This window comes from Mus musculus, chromosome 8 (assembly GCF_000001635.26).
Source record: "Mus musculus strain C57BL/6J chromosome 8, GRCm38.p6 C57BL/6J".
In the NCBI taxonomy this organism is placed as follows: domain Eukaryota; kingdom Metazoa; phylum Chordata; class Mammalia; order Rodentia; family Muridae; genus Mus; species Mus musculus.
The window spans coordinates 71,592,184-71,608,802 of record NC_000074.6 but is presented as its reverse complement, the minus strand read 5'-3'; the positions used below and the strand labels follow the sequence as shown (position 1 = coordinate 71,608,802).

Sequence of the window (16,619 nt, the reverse complement as noted above, 5' to 3'; positions counted from 1 at the left end):
GCTCACAACCATCTGTAACAAGATCTGATGCCCTCTTCTGGAGTGTCTGAAGACAACTACAGTGTACTTACATATAATAAATAAATAAATCTTTAAAAAAAAAAAGTCTATACCCTGTAGACTTCATGAAATCTCAACCTACGGAAGTAAACTAAAATGACAGCCGGTGCTGGCAACCAACAGGTGCTCTCAAAGAAGGCAGTGGGTCACATTCTTGCATGCCTTGATTCTGGAATTAGCGTCTGCATTGTAGCCTGGGTCACAGTGGACACTGGCTGCATCCACAGAGATAGACGTAAGATGTATAAGTTAAATTAAAATGTTCTAGTGCAAAGGCAGGGATGGGGTGGGATGGACGGGAGGTACGGGGTGAAGGGGGCAGATAAGGGCTGAAGCTGACACAGCTGGACTGCTTGGGTGGTTGTCCTCTCTCCCCACCCCCCATCCCCACCTCTCCTGGTCCACACACCTTCCCAACTTCCTCCAGACCCTGCAGGGAGCACCAGTGAAAGCCCCTGGAATTGCCTGGAAGCAGCTGGGGAAGCAGCGACCTAGGGTGGGGGGCCAGGGCAAGGAGAGGTTGGCAGTGCTGGCCCAGAAGCCAGGACAAGGCTCTGGTCAATCAAGCTTGAAGCCCTGGGCATTTTAAAGTTCAATTTAGTCATTCAAACAGTTTTTAATCAAGCAATTGATAAATGTAAAAACAGGGCCAGTGAGACAGCTTAGCAGGTACTTGCCACTAAGCTTGGTGAGTTTGATCCTCAAGACCCACTAGATGGAAAGAGAAAACCCAACTCCTGTAAACTGTCCTCTGACCTCCACAGGCTCACACATGTGCCGGGACACACACATACAAAGTAAACATATTTAAAAAGAAAGGTACAAATGTTTATGAAAAAATAAGTCATTACATGTATCATATTAACAGAGGTTTTGGGTTGTTTTTTTAGAGACGGTATCTTATTATGGTAGGGTAGGCTAGCTCAGAACCTGAGTGTACAAATTTTAGCAGGAACACCATCTATGATGCTTTGTTGAATACATAAGTTACAAAGCCAGAAGCGTTCATACCCTTGGCCCAGGGAGGCCACTCCAGGTCTTTATCCACTGTCCTCCAGGATGGGTGTGGGTGGGTCAAGACTCTGCTCTCGACTGTTCTTGGAAGCCATGTTGTATGGAGTGGCCGCATTTGGCCTGCAGAGTAAGTCTCTCTCTCTTTCTCTCTCTTTCTCTCTCTTAGAGCTGAGCGTCAGCTTCCTCCTCTGTGAAATGACAGCTGTCATCTGGATGTTCCCTGTCTTACCAGGCACAAGAATGTCACTTGTTACAAGCTGGGTGTGGGGCCTGAAGGATCCACACAGGTAATGAGGTGGAAGTGTGGTCAGGACTCACAAATCAAGAAAAACTGACTGACTGTGCTGTGGAACACAGTGGATTGGCCAGATGTGGATGGGTCACAGTTGTGGAACACTCTGGAGATTCCCGAAAAAATGCTAGCCTGCCTCTTCACACCCTGCGATCCCCATGGGGATTTACCCATAGTGTTGAATGTGCCTAAAGGGATGGACTCAGGTCACCTTGGTATATATGGCAGGCAGAGGGTACATAAAACTCTCCCCATGCCAAGGGTCTTTTGATGACTCCTTCCTCTTATGTGACTTCATGTAACTACTAACTAGGCCCACATCAAGGTGAGAGTGTCCAAGTCAACAATGGCTGTGTAACAAGTGAGCTCGAGTTATCTTGCCTCCAAGGGCTTTTGCCAATGGCAAGCCACCATCACTATCCCCCTCCCAGCATTGTTAACACAAAGTAACTGCCAAGAAGATATCCACCCCACTGTTGTCTAGGCTGCAGGAACTAGGCCCCAAACACCTCCACCCATGTGTGTGTCAGAGCCTGGGTCTTCTCTACCTGCTCACTATGATGCTGGCCAATGGGGCCACGTTAGGAGATAAAGTCATTCTTTTCCATCCACTCCACCCTGGCCACACCCTTAAACACCCTGCACAACCACAGCCATTCCTTGTCATGGCCCAGAATCTGTGAGGTGCTCACCTGCTCCTTCCTGGACCCACTGGGCTACTGAGCAGTCAGCTAGAGAGCAGGCTCTGTCACTGGCACCGAGAATCTTCTTCAATTCTAGAATAAGAGATAAGCCCTTGGACCTAGCTAAGGATGCCCAGCTTTTGGCTCTCAGAAACCTCTTTCAATGTCTCACTGAGGACAGATATTGCTAATTGATACCTGTACTCCACCTTGCCAGGAGACTGGCATCTCTACCCAACACAGCTGCTCTGTGCAGACGTCACAAATCAACGGTAAGTGGAATTCCCCTAAGGATGAACACAGCCTTAGGATCAGAAGCTCATCCAGGGCACCATTTTTGGACTTAGCTTGGAGCCATTTAAAATTTATACTGGCTGCTCTTCTGAATGGCTCGGGTTCCATTCTTAGCACCCACAAAGCAGTTCACAGCTGTCTGTGACTCCAGACCCAGGGGACTGGAGACTTGGAGGTAAAACATCAATGTACAAAAAATAAAAGCAAATAATAAAAACAAACAAACTTGTACTCTCCTGGCCATGTGGGCTCAGAAACTCAGGAGTCTGAGGCAGGAGAATTGCTTAGATGGCAGGCTTCCATCACCACCAAAGCTCCATTTTTCTTGTTTGGCCACACATCATAGTCTCCTCCTGTTCCCTGGCTCCAGGGGTGCCACCATCTTTGTTTCTGTCACTCCTCTAACCCTCTGGGTCCCTCTTCCCTCTACCATCTTCAAAAACAGGCTTTGTAAGCTTCCCGGAGCTCCTGATTGGCATTCCAGACCATCAACTCTCTGGTACCAGGGAGTGTTTGATGAATGAATACATGTTTATTGACAACTGCCTCTCATTTTCCTCAGAACTTCACCATAAACCTGAAAATCTCCTCCCAGCGTCTCCCCTTCATCCAGCCCCAACATAGTCCACCCAGGACCCTCCAGGCCTGTGCCAGCGTCCACAGGAAAGGACAGGGACTGAACGAGGCTCAGTGTGCACAGACAGGGACAAGAAGCTCCCTGAGCCACAGTGGGGAGCTCACCTCTGTCAATCCTCTGCAGCAAGAGGCCCTGGATGACATCTCTGTAGACACCCTCAGTGGTCAGAACCTGCCAGCCCATGGCCAGGATGTCCCCATCCACCTCTGGCGGTTCCTAGGAACGTAGCTAGAGACAGGGCCTGTGCTCCCCCAGCCCTGGCCTGATCTGCTGGGTTCTCTGGCTTGTTTCCCTCTCTGTAACGTGGACTTGCTCACCCACAACCCCACACGCCATAGCATGTGTCACAGTATCAGAAATGAACTACGGCCCATCCATCCATCCTGCCTCCCAAATGCCACAGTTGTGGCCCTGGGGTGTCCTGTTAGCACCCGAGACATACCTATACTTGATGGCCCTGACCTTTAGGTAACTGGACGGCTGGGCCCTCCCCACCCACACTCTTCCCACTGTCTCTTCCCTCAACTCCAGCTTCAGCTGACTCTTCTCTGAGCCCAGTCCTACCCCAGGGCTTTTGCACAGCTGGTTCTCCCCTGTGCATGCTCAGCAGAGGTGGGCTAGAACTCTGGGAGGGTGTGGCTAGTAGGTAGGTGTGGGGGTGGAAGTGGGGGTTTGGAACCAAGATTCCTGAGAAAGCAAAGAGCATGGTGGACGCCCAAGAAAGTCCCCCACCCAGCCCGAGGAGCACTCTGTCCCTGCCAGACAGATGTCTCAGGTGTCCACTCACCAAGTTACATCTCAGCCGGAGCTGGCTCCATACAAAGGGCCAGAAGATCCTCAGCAGACAGTCCCGGGTGAACCTCCATCGCGTAGTCTCACTGTCTGAGGTGAACTTCTGCAGGAGTCACAGGCAGCCTGTATAGTGGCCCTCAGAACTCTGCCCATGGGGACCCATCCACACACCTTACCTTCAATACAAGGCCCCTGACTTTCCCCAGCTGCTCAGCTGCTTGGCTACGATCCAGAGCTGATGTCAGACACTGGTCAGCCAGCTGCAGGAAGGTGGTAACTGCGGCCGCCATGAGCTGTGAAGAAGGTGCCCGATGACCCCTGCTCTGGCCTCAGGCTCCTAATGCCTGCCTGATGCCTCCCAGCAGCTGAACTTGGCCTGTCTCCTGCCTAGTCCTCCAGGCTCTAGTCTCAGGAAAGATCCCCCTCTGTCTGGAAGATGGTAGCAGCCAGGGATCAGGCTCCCAGAGGGAGAACTGCTATGTAGTGTACAAACTGTGTCAGGCTCGATGGATCACCTCGGTCTGCTCCTCCCTCATACACCATGTTCATGGCAGGGCCCAACCCCTCAGCCTTCCAAACATGCCTTTCTTCTTTGAGACAGGACCTCACATAATGTCACTATGAAGCTGAGAACGAGCCTGACATCCGGATGCCCCTGCCTCCACCTCTTCTGTGCTAGAACAGGCCTGTTCGACAACACCTGCATCTGCATCAGGGCTTGTCCCAGCCTCCTCCACCTCTGTCCTTTATAGAGGAAGCTCCTGACAGCAGTCTCACCTCCAGCCATGTCCCTCCCTGCTCACACCCAAGATGGATGAGCTCCATATTGTCCTTCACAGGCTCTGCACTCTCTTCAGGCTCCGCCTTCCTACCAGCTGCCCACTCCTCCCCCACCCCGTCTCTCTCTCCTCGGGATGTGCCCAAAGCATCCTTCCCATTCACTTTCTTCACCTGTTGTGCAAGGTCCTGGGCCCCAAACACCAGGCTCCGCATCCCCAGGAAGTCAAAGGGTTTTGCCAGCTGGACCAGATGGCTGTGGTTCCTCTCTGCCTCCCGGTAGCAGGCCTGCATCAACTCTGGGTCCCATGGTATCTCCCCAAATTCATAAACCTATGTATGCATACCAGTCGGATGAGAAACTATCTTTCGCCTCTGATACAGACACACCAAAGTGGACAAGCCACTACTGGCCTACGTGCTAACCTCCCTGCACAGCCGAGTGCCAGAAGGGTTCTTGCGAAGGTAGTGACACAGCCGGTCCATCCCCTGGATGAGAAGGGTCCGAACAGCTCGGAGCGTGGCTTCCACAGGGCTCAGCAGCGCAAGGGTAAGCTGGGGCAGTTGCGGGTCCACCTTCTGACACAGGCATGCCTCTACTGCGCCCTGGATCTCGGCTGAGGGGAAATGTGGGCCTGGTGATTTCCCCACCAGGCACTCAGTGGATGTATAGGAGCAGAGACCAGCTGGGCCAGCTGTATACTCACTTTACAGCTTGGAAAACTGAGGCTAGGAGCAGTGAGACCTGGCCCAAAGGCGTATGCAGAGGAAGTGGAAGGAGATTCAAACCCAGGTCTTGATAATTGGGCAGCAGAGCAGATCCTGCAAGGCCACAGCTACCTCCTTGCCTCCCTACCTGGCCCACAAGTTAACAGGCCTGGTCCCTCTAGGCTCCAGGCCACACCCTCTCGCGGTGCACTTCTCAGGGCTTCTTCCCACTAGGAACCAGTGTGTGACTCTAAACCCAATCTGCTACTTCCCCCAAATTTCGATCCCACGCTTTGCTCTACTACGTCCCGCCTTCCAACCGCCACAGACCAATTGCCTTCCCTGCAAGCTCCGCCCTGATCCTGCCTCCAGTCCACTCTCGCTAGCTGGTCCAGCTCTGGAAATTCCAGGCTTGCTCCGGGCAGGCCACTCCCCTAATATTAATAAACATGTCCCTCGGCCCCCTGAGCCAACACCCCCAAGCCACTCCCCTCGCTCCGTGACCTCACCCTGCTCACCAGGCAGCCTTCCCTCCCTCCCTCAGGGGATTCCTAGCTCCACCTCTCACCTGTGGCCCCGCCTCTCATCCCAGGCCTCACTCCCGCCCCGCCCCTCTCACCTTCTATTCTCCGGGCTCCGAGTGCGCGCTGCTGCAGGATCTGCTCGAGGTCTGCGCGCACCATCCTCTCCAGAGCCGCCAGTAGTGCGTCTTTCTCTGGCTGGAAGGCACGCAGCCCCGAGGATGCCCAGGCCAGGACGGCCGTGTGCACGGCGTCGAGGAACTGCAGAGTTCGAAGGCAGCATGAGTGAGCTTGTGGGTCCTAGGGAGGTCCCCTCCCTCTCTCCTCCACCCCTTGCCTTGCCACCCCATGCTCCGCACCTCCGCGCAAGCACGGGCTCGGGCACGTCCCGCACCGCGCAGGCTTCGGAGCGTCTGTGCTCGCAGCCCGGGCAACAACTCCCGCATCAGCTCCGCGCTCAGCACCTGAAGGGGAGGTGTGGGGCTGTTAGGCGGCGAACGGCGGAACGCGCCCGGGGTCTGCGGGACACCGCTCACCTCTGCGTCGGAGCCCAGTATCCCGTCGTCTCCACCAGCGTAGCCCCGGCGTCGTCGATAGAGCAGCACGGCATCCAGGAAGGCGCAGGCCGCGGGCGCTCGGCTGCGCTGCAGGACTGAAGGCCCAATCAAGAGCCCACTGCGCTCAGGGAGCCCGGCACCTCCGCTGCCGTTCTAACTCCCGCCCCCTCCCTCCTGCACCCCGCTGCTCCCACTACGCACCGGTGGCTCTCAGACGAATGGCACCCTGCAGGCCGAGCCTCCAGGCGCGGTGCGCCTTCCGAGAGCGAGCGCAGAAGCAGAGGTGAGCCCGGAAGGGGTGCACGAGGAAGAGCGCGAAGCTCACGGGCTCCTCCAGCACCCGCAGGGGCTCCTCCAGGGCAAGATCTCCTGAAAGCAAGAGAAGTAGCCCTTCAGGCCTCTGTTCATTCTCTCAGGACAGCAGCCTGAAAGAGCACGGTGTAGGGTGTCCTGTCATCGGATTGTGACTTACAGACCGGTCTGGAAGTCTGGAAAATCTTGTCTCAAAAACTACACACAGAGCCAGGCAGTGGTGGCACACGCCTTTAATCCCAGCACTTGGGAGGCAGAGGCAGGCTGATTTCTGAGTTTGAGGCCAGCCTGGTCTAGAGTGAGTTCCAGGACAGCCAGGGCTACACAGAGAAAGGGTCTCGAACTCCACCCCTTCCCCCCAAAAAAAGAACCTACACACAGCAGAAGCCCTAATACGAGTGGACCCTGCAAGATCGATTTTCTTCATCTTGTTGGAGCAGGTGAACAGGGACAGAAACCGGAAGCCCAGGACCCAGGTGGCCCAAACCTGCCCACTGCTTCCCACTGTCTCTGTCCTTGCAGAGAGACTGCAAGGAGAGATTACTGACACTGCATTTTTTTTTTATAATTTTTAATTACCTGTATGCTTCTGTGTGTGTCTGTCTGTGTGTACAGACACCTGAGGTCAGAGCCGAGCCTGATGCGAGTGCCAGGATCAAACTCAAATCCACTGAGTCATCTTTCCAGTCTCTCCCCTTTTAATTTAGTTTTGTTTTTGTTGGTTTGTTTTGTTTTTTTGAGACAGGGTTTCTCTGTGTAGCCCTGGCTGTCCTGAAACTCACTCTGTAGACCAGACTGTCCTCAAACTCACCTGTCTCTGCCTCCAAATGCTGGGATTAAATGCATGTTCCAAGACGGGCATTGGTGGCGCACGCCTTTAATCCCAGCACTTGGGAGGCAGAGGCAGGCTGATTTCTGAGTTTGAGGCCAGCCTGATCTACAGAGTGAGTTCCAGGACAGCCAAGGCTACACAGAGAAACCCTGTCTCGAGGAAAAAAAAAAAAAAAAAAAAAGCATGCTCCACCACATCTGACTTTTATCTTAAAACTTTTTTACTTTATTTCATGTGTAGGAATGTTTTCCCAGTATGTGTGTATACACAGCAAGAACATGCCTGGTAGCTGCAAAGGTTAGAAGAGGGCTTCAGATCTCTTGGAACTGGAGTTACAACTGGTTGTGAACCACCACGTAGGTGATGGAGGGGGGAGTGTCTCATTATGTAGCCTTGGCAGCCTGAAGCTCACTGTGCAGAGCGGGCTGGCATAGAACCCCTGGCCAGCCATAGAACTCGGGGCACCGCCTCCCCGTGCACCACCAGCAGTATCTTTGCTTTGTTCCTTAGATGGTTTGCTGTTTGGGTTTTGTCCCGTTGACCTCCTCCCATGAACAGTGGGGTGCTTCATTTCTTTCCCAAAGCAAGAGTACTCACTCAAGGGTCAATGCCACACACCAAGGGGTGGGTGGCAACATCTGCAAACATGTTGGAAGTTACACACGCTGTGGGTAGGAAATTGCTACTGGTGGAGGAAGCCCAGGGCAGCTTTGTGAAGTGCACAGAGATGGTGGAATGGCCAAAGGACTGGGAGGAAGGGAAATGAATTACTAAGGGGATCCAGAGGTCCTTACCAGAGGAGCTGGGGCAGAGGTCATCCAAAAGGCAGAGGTATTCACGCTGGGACGTGAGCAGTGTATATCCTGTCAGAGCTGCAAAGCCCAGCGGACAACCCCCAGACTCATAGTTCTGTGACCAAAGACATGAGACAAAACTGGCTACCACTCCCCAATACAGGGGGCAAGTCAGCAAACACACACACAGCTTACAACACACTCTACGACCCCTCTATATGCCCTCTATGCAACTCAGGACCTTGCCTGTTATTGCCCAGGGCTCCACCCTTGAGCCACATCCCTACCCCCTCACTGGGGGGATTCTGAGCTGGGACTCTGGTTGTCCACTGACCTCCTTGTGACTGAACCATTCTAGACGTCCGTCTCCACGCAGAACACAGAAGGTTGGTTGCCACTGTGGTGGGTGGCCCTGAAGCAGGGTCAAGGGCCCTTGGTGCTCCCTGACTCGAGGCAGCTTCTGCAAAAGGATGCTGACTATGGCTCGAGCAGATCTTGGGGTTGCCTGAACTCTTCAGTTTGGTCACATACGAGCAACACTCCCAAAGCTCAAAAGCTGCAGCTGCTATCCAGACCCTGTTAGTTCAGCATTGGGAAGGCTGAGGAAGGAGCGTCAGCTACACAGCAAATTCAAGACCAGACCAGCTACATGACACTCCACCTCAAAGCAAAAACAAAATTGTATCAGGTGTGGGTGATGGACTGCATGGGACAGGGAGAGTCCCCAGAGGCGGGGCCTCTGTCCACAGAGCCTCTCCTCAGCAAAGAGGGAAAGGAGCCAGTGGGAAATCCCAGGTTCCAGTTGTATCAGTGCCATGTGGCCTTCAGGTGCTCACTCTACCTCTCTGGTCCTGAATTTCCTCATCAAAGACTCTCCCAAGATAGGAGGCAGATGGAGGCCCTGGGCCCTATTAGTAGCTCCAGCTCTAGGCTGTTAGATCTGAGTAACAACCTCTGAGCTGCCAAGAGTCAGAGGGATAAGGGGACAAAAGACATGGGGTCTTATGAAGAGTGTGTCCCTGACATGGTGGCTGCAACAGATGGAGCAAGCACATGCACAGCTGGGGCCCTGCTCACATCTAACCTGTCTTTGCCAACCTCAGGACTTTTGCACATGCTGTGCCCCTGCAGGGAATTCACTTCCCCAAGCCTCCTCAGCCTGCCTCCACCTCCAGAGCGTCCCGGTCCACCTGTGCAAAGGTCCTGTGGTCAGCCCTCCCCAGCCCCACACCCACAGTCTCATGTCAGCACCACTGAGAATGCAAGAGAGACAACTACAGCTGGGTGCCTGGCAGGTAGCCTCATCCTTGGTGGTACTCACTTTGGTGTGGGACAGCTGGCATCCGGCTGGGTCCTGGGGTCCCAGCTCCTGGGAAATGTGTCTGAGCACAGCTGCAGCCAGCTGCCTACGGTAACAGGGCAGGAAGGTCCTCAGCATGCCATTCACCTGACCTGTAGTGAGAAAGGATCAGCAATGGGACCAGGACACCTGCCTGTCATCCCAGGACCAGCTGGCTCACTGGAGTAGCCAGAACTGGTGAGTGCCAGCATAGACCATGCCTCAGTGAATAAGGTGGAAAGCAGTCTTAGGACAGCTGATGTTAATCACTGGCAAGCACATGTACACACACAAAAGCCTTTCTTCCAAATATGTTGCTGCAAGCCGGGCGTGGTGGCGCACACCTTTAATCCCAGCACTCGGGAGGCAGAGGCAGGTGGATTTCTGAGTTCGAGGCCAGTCTGGTCTACAAAGTGAGTTTCAGGACAGCCAGAGCTATACAAAGAAACCCTGTCTCAAAAAAACAAAACCAAAAAACCAAATATGTTGCTGCATCTCAGGAGAATGAGGCCCAGAGAGGGCAATTTATTCACCCAGTGGCACACAGCAAATACAAGTGGTGGTCAATCCTGGGACTTGGAGAGATTACTCAGCAGCACATGCAGGGTTTTGCATGGGCTGTTCCCCTCCCCAAATGCTGTTCTCATACTCACTGTAACCACACACCCTCCTCCAGCCTGGTCTAGCCACCTCCCTTGGGGACATCCACCAAGTCCTGCTGGTCTAGACACTCTCCCAGGTCAAGGTGTGGGACAGGACAGGGAGCTGAAGCTCAGCCTGGCCTTGGCTAAGCCTTAGTCAAGTCCCAGTGTCCATGCAGACAGACTTCCCAGCCTCAGAGACCACCTGACCGTGCCCTTACCCCCAACCTCAGTGGGGCCCTAGCTTCCACTAACAAATCAAAAACTTCACATTTCACTTTGTTTTGTCTTGAGACAGAGTTGCATATAGCCCAGGCTGTCTTGGAACTCACTCTTTAGGCCAGTCTGGCCTCAAACTCCCAGAGATCTGCCTGCCTGTGCCTCCCAAGTGCTCGGATGGCAGGTGTGTAACACTGTATCCAGCTACTTGGATTTCATTTAAATCTGGAGCCCTCCAGAGCCAGGCAGGATGGAGTGTGCCTTTGATCTCTCTGAGTTCGAGGCCAGCCTGGTCTACAGAGTGAGCTCCAGGACAGCCATGGCTACGCAGAAAAACCCTGTCTCGAAAAACTGAACAAAAAAATCTGAAATCTTCCAACACAAGCCCACCCCTGACAAGACCAGAGACAGTTAAAATAATGAACCCTGTATTGGCACCAGGAGCACATGCCAGCATTGGCCTCGCATGCAATGGCAGCATGACTTGACCCTGACCTGTCTGCTTACCCTGAAGCTGCTGCCGCTGCCGTCTACCCAGGGGGCAGGAAGGCTGTGCCCCCATCCTGCCACCATACAGAGCTGTCCTGGGTCCCTCTGCTCAGGATACTGGATGGCAGCTGAGTGGCCCAAGTGCCAGGAGGGTACATATGGCCATCTGGTACCACTCTCCACCCCTCCTGTCTGCACCTGCCTCCTCCTGGCCTCAAGGGACAGGCTGGACCAAGACTGGTGGTTTCTGTCAGGGGTAGTGGGGACAGCCCCAGGGGAGACCCAGGGAGTGTGAGAAAAAAAACAACGCCCTGGCACAGATGGATGGGTGGGGCACATCTCTGCCATCCCAGCACTCAGAAAGCAGAGGCAGGGGGATGGGGAGTTTAGGCCATGGAGGCCAGCCTGGGCTACATGAAGTCCTATCTCTGAAAGCCAAAGGAATGGGTTGCTGACTGAACAAATGAATGAGCAAGGAGTAGGTTATCAGTATGGAGGGACACCACACACACACACACACACACACACACACACACACCCATCCCCATGTAGCCTGCTTCCTTACATGTAGGCACCTTCCTTTTCTTTTCCCTTTCCAGAGGCTGGAATGTGATGGCTGGAGTGTAAGTGGCCACCTTGAAGCATGAGGCAGGTCCTATGCATCAATGGCAAAGCAGTAAATTCCCCCTTGAGAAAGGGACACAGCGCTCACATGGGGTCCTCATGCCTATGTCCCTTTCCTTTCTCAGGGTGTCTCAGCCTCTGCTTGGCTGGTGCGTGGGTGGCACCTGCTCTTGTAGAAGTCCCCAGGATTTTCCACTGTGTCTTTTGCTGGCTTCTGCCCCAGCCTATCCTACTTCCTCTTTGCCACAGCTGAGGAGCCCTCAGGGACCAGACATCTAAAGAAAGTTCACATTTGTGGTTCTGGCCCCGCCCTTCTGGCCTACCTGCCAAGTCGGTTCTGGGAGGCTTCAATTCCTACCTCCTGCCTGGCTTGCATTACCTTGGTGAGGGGATGTTCCCTCAGACAAGCCCACCAGCCTCTCCAACTAGGTCCTTGGAACTGGCAGGGTCAGGACAATGATGCACCGACCCACTTCATGCTCCAAGCTGGCTGCTTATACTCCAGTCTCTGGACCCACATCCCAGTCTTTATAAGCGGCAAGAGAAAAAACTGTCTAAGGGAGAAAGCATCCCAAGAGTCACCCCAGACACTTCTCCCATCGGTAGGGGGCCCTGTGACAACATCAGGAGAACCTTATCAGGTAGCTCACCCTGCTCAAGGCTCCGAACAAGCTTGCAGGAGACAGTGCATCCTCAGGGGGCCATGAAGGCTCTGGCTGAGGCCCCAGGTGAACCCTTCTCTTCACCATGGCTAGAACACAAGCAGTCACTCGGGACCGCAAGGAGCCTGGTACCTGTGAGTTAGTTCTGACCCTTGGAGCAGAGAATGTGGCCAGACTTGGAACAGAGCATACACTGCCGGGCCAGAAGTCCAGGCCACGCTTCTCTGATCCGTGTGTATGCTCTGCTCTGTTGTCCCTCCCCCAACAAGAACCACAGAAACAATAGTTCCAGCAAAGCTGTTTAATCCGCAGCTAGTCCGCTCCCACAACACCCGAAGTGCCCACGGCGTGCATGGCGCACCCCCTACAATGTGGAATGCTTCTCGAAGGGCACAGACAGCAGCCGGGCAGCTGCCTCGTCCAGGAACCAGCAGAGGGCGCCCGTGCGCGGCTGCACCAAGGCGGCGGGCAACGTGCCCTCCTTGTCCTCCAGGATGCGCTGTGTGCGAGACCAGGACCTGCCTCAGAGGCCACGCAGAGCAAGTTGGGGCTCACACTGGTCTGTTCGGTCTGGGGACAGGGGACCCGGGACCCACGGAACCTTGCTCTGCGCTCCGCCTCGCACACCGTGGGATCCAAAGCTTCGAGGTGTGGAATTGGATTTGGTTTTTGTTTTTATTAGGAGGCAGGGCCTCATCTAGCACGGGCTGCCCTTGAACATGCTATGTAGCCAAGGACTCCTCCTTTCTGCCTCCCCAGTATGGAGACAACAGGAGGTACTGGGGACTGGACTCAGGTTGTCAAGCTTGGGGGCAAGCATCTATAACCACACTAAGCCATCTTGCCCCATCCCCGCCCTTCACTTTTTGCAAATTCTTTTTTATTTATTTACTTATTTATTTCTATTTAATGTGTATGGGTGTTACTCCTATATGTATTTGTACCATGAGCATGCCTGGTGCCCACAGAGGCCAGAGGAGGGTGCTGGATTCCCTGGGGCTGGAGATACAACTAGTTGAGAATGGAAGTCGGGTACTCACCGGTTGGTAGCTATCTCTCTCTCTGACCCTGACCTTTTTCTTCTTCCTTTTCTTTTCCCCTTCTATTCTTTCTCTTTAAATGTGTGTGTCTAGTGTCCTGCTCTCTCACCTTCTACCTCATCCCCTTCATACAGTCCTTCACTGAGCCTGGAGACAGACCATTGGCCAAGGAGCCTTGGTATTCTTTGTGAAGGAGTTTGGGGGAGGGGGTGCAGGGACTCTACCCCAGGACACTGTGGCCTTGTCGATGACTGCCCTCTCACACACTGGCAGTATGTCTGTCCCCTGACTGGCCTCCACTGTCCATTTCTTACCTTCAGCACAGCTGCCTTGCCTTCCCCCGTGGCCACAAAGATGATACTTTGGGCTGCGTTCAGCACAGGAAGCGTTAGGGTCACCCTCTGCGGTGGTGGCTTTGGGGAGTCACTGATGGGAGCCACGATCTTCTCCCGCTCCTGGGGAAGGCAGCCAGTGAGGACTGGGATGGAACCGCCCCTCCAAGCACCAGGTCTACAATGCCAACAGGTTTTCCTGTTGCTCTCTTGGGTTTCTGAGACAGGGCCGTACTCAGTATCCAGGTGGCCCTCACCCTCACAGCAAATGCTGTGATGACAGACATGCACCACCATCATCATGGGAGCTGACGCTCGGCAGGGCGGAACTGAGGGGCACGGATGCTCAGATACCCAGAAGACTGACACAGCCTGGTGTATCAGGGCCAGGAGGCCCCCCCCCCCACGCTCACCTGTAGGAGGGGATGGTCAGGGAAGAGCGAACAGGTATGGCCGTCAGGGCCCACTCCCAGGATCAGCAGGTCAAACACAGGGACAGCGTCTCCTTGCAAGGCCTGACAGAAGGATGGTGGGTCAAGTGTGTGCGAGCTCAGAGGTAACACACAAAAAAGCTGAAATCTGGTTCTATCTCAGCTTAGACCACCTTCTGCTGAATGTGCCCGCTCAGCACATTCCCTACACAACAGTGGCCACTCCTGCACAGGGCAGCTTCAACATGGTATGAGGTCTGTAGGATTTTTTTTTTTTTTTTTTTGAGGGTAAGCATTACCCTCCAGCCCAAGCAGGCCTCAAAAAGCCTCCTGCCTTAGTCTCCTAAGTGCTAGGGGTCACAGATGCACTACCACACCTGACTGATCCAGTCCGGGGGCTTGTTTCCCATTTTAGTGGACAAGAACCTCAGGTCTGCAGATGAGTGTCCCTGAGATGTAAGGCTCCAGCCCAAGTCTCCCCACCATGGTGACAGTCTGTGTCCCTAAGCAGTCATCTCTGCCGCAGTCTTTTACAGCTTTCCTACCTGTCCCGGGACCCACCTGTCTCAGTTTCCTGGCATAGTCCTCTGCAGCATCCTCCACAGGTAGGGCAGGATTGATGGTAAGGACCTGGCTGTCTGGGATGGGCAGCTTTGAGAGCAGGTGTGTCTGTAGAAGGGGAAGGGATAGTCAAGGAGTAACATGACTTGCCTAAAGCCAGGAACCCTGAGTCACACGGCGTTCTTCTCCACAGCCTGGCTGACTCTTCGGAGTGGCTCGGGCTCCCTCAATCAGGGACTCAGCCTGGCTGCATCCAGTACACAGCTGGCACCTGACTATACAGAGGTGAACTCCAGGAAGAAGACTGTGATCTACTCTTAGACACCCTGCCTGTGTCTCCATGTCTGGCTCTTGGAGTAAGTCCAGCTCAGTGGAGCAATGCCAGGGAGAGGCTGGGGGCAAATGTCAGAATGCCAGGATGCTGTGCCCTAGAGATGGGGGTGCTGGGGACTCTGTTAACCAACAATGCTCAGGGCGCTGGGGACCCTGGAGAACAGAGGAGCACAGGGCTCCAGACTGAAGGCCATAGGAAGGTGAGCCAGGAAGGCAAAGGAGAACTGGCCGCTGAGTCCACTCTACATGGCTCCTGTCTCAGCCCATTGGGCAAGACACCTACTGCTCAAAGTGTCAACAGATTCCTGGTGATGAAATCCTGCTTCCTTCAAAGACCCAGCTGTTAACCAGGTCACCTCAGAGGGGCCTACTTAGGGGTCTTAGCTTTATTTTTCTTGAGTGGGCTGCATCAAAATAAGTCTCACGTTGCACAGGCTAGCCTCGAACTGGGTAGCTGGGAATGACCTTGAACTCCCGATCCTCCAGCCTCTACTTCCTCATTGCTGGGAAGACAGGGGTGCACCATCATTCCTGGTTTATATGACACTGGAAATGAAGCCTGGACCTTAAGCATTCTAGGCAAGCACAATATCAACTGAGCTACAAGTACCCTACCAACTGAGCCTTGTGCTAGTACACACAGCCAGTTCAGTGAAGTTCTTGGGCAGGCATCGTGTTCAAAGTGGTGCAGTTTCAGGTCCCTAGATGAGGGTCAAGGCGACATGAATCTTCTGTTTCCCCACCTGTAAGTAAGTGTAATGGCCCTTCCTCCCCTGCTTCAGACCCATGACACTGGACCAGCTTCCCCTAGGAGGTGGTGGCAGTCATCCAAGTGTGCTCAGAGCTCAATCCTCCATGCCTCAGTTTCCCTGTGTGTGACGCAGGGACCTCTGTAACCTATAGGGCGCCTTGTGGCCATCATACCCCAGGCTGCTGGGAGGCGATGGCCAACGGCTCTTGTTAAAGAAAACTGAGACCCAACACACCCTGGACACTAGAGGCAGGCTGAGTGCACAAACAGCCATGACCCACGAGGCCCCACAGCCAAGGTACGGCCCTTAGGAAGATACGGGGGACGGAGGCCCGTCAGGCTGCACTTGGATGGACATCACTGCGCATCCAGCAAGACCCCGTGGGGCCCGGAGCCCGCGGGTAGGCGTTGAAGCAGATCCTTGCGTTTCCTAGGCAGGCTGAGCCAGTTCGGCGTGGCCCGCGCTTCCTCGGCGGACTGAGCCGACTCCGCGTGGCCCACGGCGGCCCTTGTATCTTGAGTTTCCACGGTAGGCTGAGCCAGCTCGGCGTGGCCCACGGCGGCCCCCGTAGCCCGTACGGTGCGCGCCCCCGCAGCGCTCACCCGGTAGAGGCCGTACGTGCTCTCGGCGTGGTCGAAGGGCACGAGGCGCTCGTCGCAGAAGCCGAGCGTCCAGCGCGCAAAGCTGGCTGGTCCAGCGGGAGCGGCGGCGGCGGGCAGGTCTCGGGCTAGCATGGAGACCAGGCTGCCGCCTGACAGACCAAGCGCGAAGCGGCCACGGTCCCCTTCCAGGCAGCTCGCGGCCCGCTGCGCCACCAGCTGCGCCAGCGACGCGCCCAGCTCTTGCGGGCTGGAGAAGACCGAGATGAGACTGGGCGCGGGTGCTGCCATGGCGGTGGGGAGGCGGCGGCGCTCCCGGCAGAG

General features: G+C 54.8%; 2 protein-coding genes across 11 annotated transcripts; both read right to left on the bottom strand.

Moving 5' to 3' along the window:
* Window positions 1-656: 656 nt before the first annotated feature.
* On the bottom strand, window positions 657-12,447 carry Niban3 (niban apoptosis regulator 3). Of its 9 annotated transcripts, none has more exons than NM_001384129.1 (15): window positions 10,980-11,095; window positions 9,595-9,725; window positions 8,608-8,733; window positions 8,274-8,388; window positions 6,537-6,704; window positions 6,315-6,430; window positions 6,138-6,242; window positions 5,877-6,039; window positions 4,976-5,166; window positions 4,724-4,882; window positions 3,949-4,065; window positions 3,768-3,875; window positions 3,085-3,196; window positions 2,059-2,142; window positions 657-1,298 (listed from the first exon to the last, which is right to left on the bottom strand). In NM_001384129.1, the coding sequence occupies exons 1-15, from the start codon at window positions 11,032-11,034 to the stop codon at window positions 1,237-1,239; spliced, it is 1,812 nt and encodes a 603-aa protein (NP_001371058.1). In that variant the 5' UTR covers window positions 11,035-11,095; the 3' UTR covers window positions 657-1,236. The 9 variants fall into 9 exon arrangements, 6 of the variants coding, with proteins under 6 accessions (NP_001371058.1, NP_001159685.1, XP_030099065.1 ...); NM_001166213.2 differs by having other exon boundaries at window positions 657-1,262; XM_030243205.1 differs by lacking the exon at window positions 10,980-11,095 and adding an exon at window positions 9,358-9,463 and having other exon boundaries at window positions 852-1,294; window positions 9,595-9,686.
* Window positions 12,448-12,535: 88 nt separating this feature from the next.
* Pgls (6-phosphogluconolactonase) lies at window positions 12,536-16,619 on the bottom strand. 2 transcript variants are annotated; one of them, NM_001294269.1, is made up of 5 exons: window positions 16,015-16,619; window positions 14,612-14,719; window positions 14,033-14,134; window positions 13,602-13,742; window positions 12,536-12,746 (listed from the first exon to the last, which is right to left on the bottom strand). In NM_001294269.1, the coding sequence occupies exons 1-5, from the start codon at window positions 16,051-16,053 to the stop codon at window positions 12,612-12,614; spliced, it is 525 nt and encodes a 174-aa protein (NP_001281198.1). In that variant the 5' UTR covers window positions 16,054-16,619; the 3' UTR covers window positions 12,536-12,611. The 2 variants fall into 2 exon arrangements, with proteins under 2 accessions (NP_001281198.1, NP_079672.1); NM_025396.3 differs by having other exon boundaries at window positions 16,299-16,619.

Bases quoted from the DNA above. Each gene is read 5' to 3' on its own strand.
- Niban3 (XM_006509530.3), bottom strand. From the start codon at position 11,034: ATGGGGGCACAGCCTTCCTGCCCCCTGGGTAGACGGCAGCGGCAGCAG. The intron at 6,040-6,137 runs GTGCGGAGCATG...CGAACTCTGCAG, and splicing joins GAGCCCGTGCTTGCGCGGAG to TTCCTCGACGCCGTGCACAC. The intron at 5,167-5,876 runs GTGAGAGGGGCG...ATTTCCCCTCAG, and splicing joins CGGAGCCCGGAGAATAGAAG to CCGAGATCCAGGGCGCAGTA.
- Pgls (NM_025396.3), bottom strand. From the start codon at position 16,586: ATGGCAGCACCCGCGCCCAGTCTCATCTCGGTCTTCTCCAGCCCGCAA. The intron at 13,743-14,032 runs GTGAGCGTGGGG...TGCCTTCCCCAG, and splicing joins CTGACCATCCCCTCCTACAG to GAGCGGGAGAAGATCGTGGC. The intron at 12,747-13,601 runs GTAAGAAATGGA...TCTCGCACACAG, and splicing joins GCAAGGCAGCTGTGCTGAAG to CGCATCCTGGAGGACAAGGA.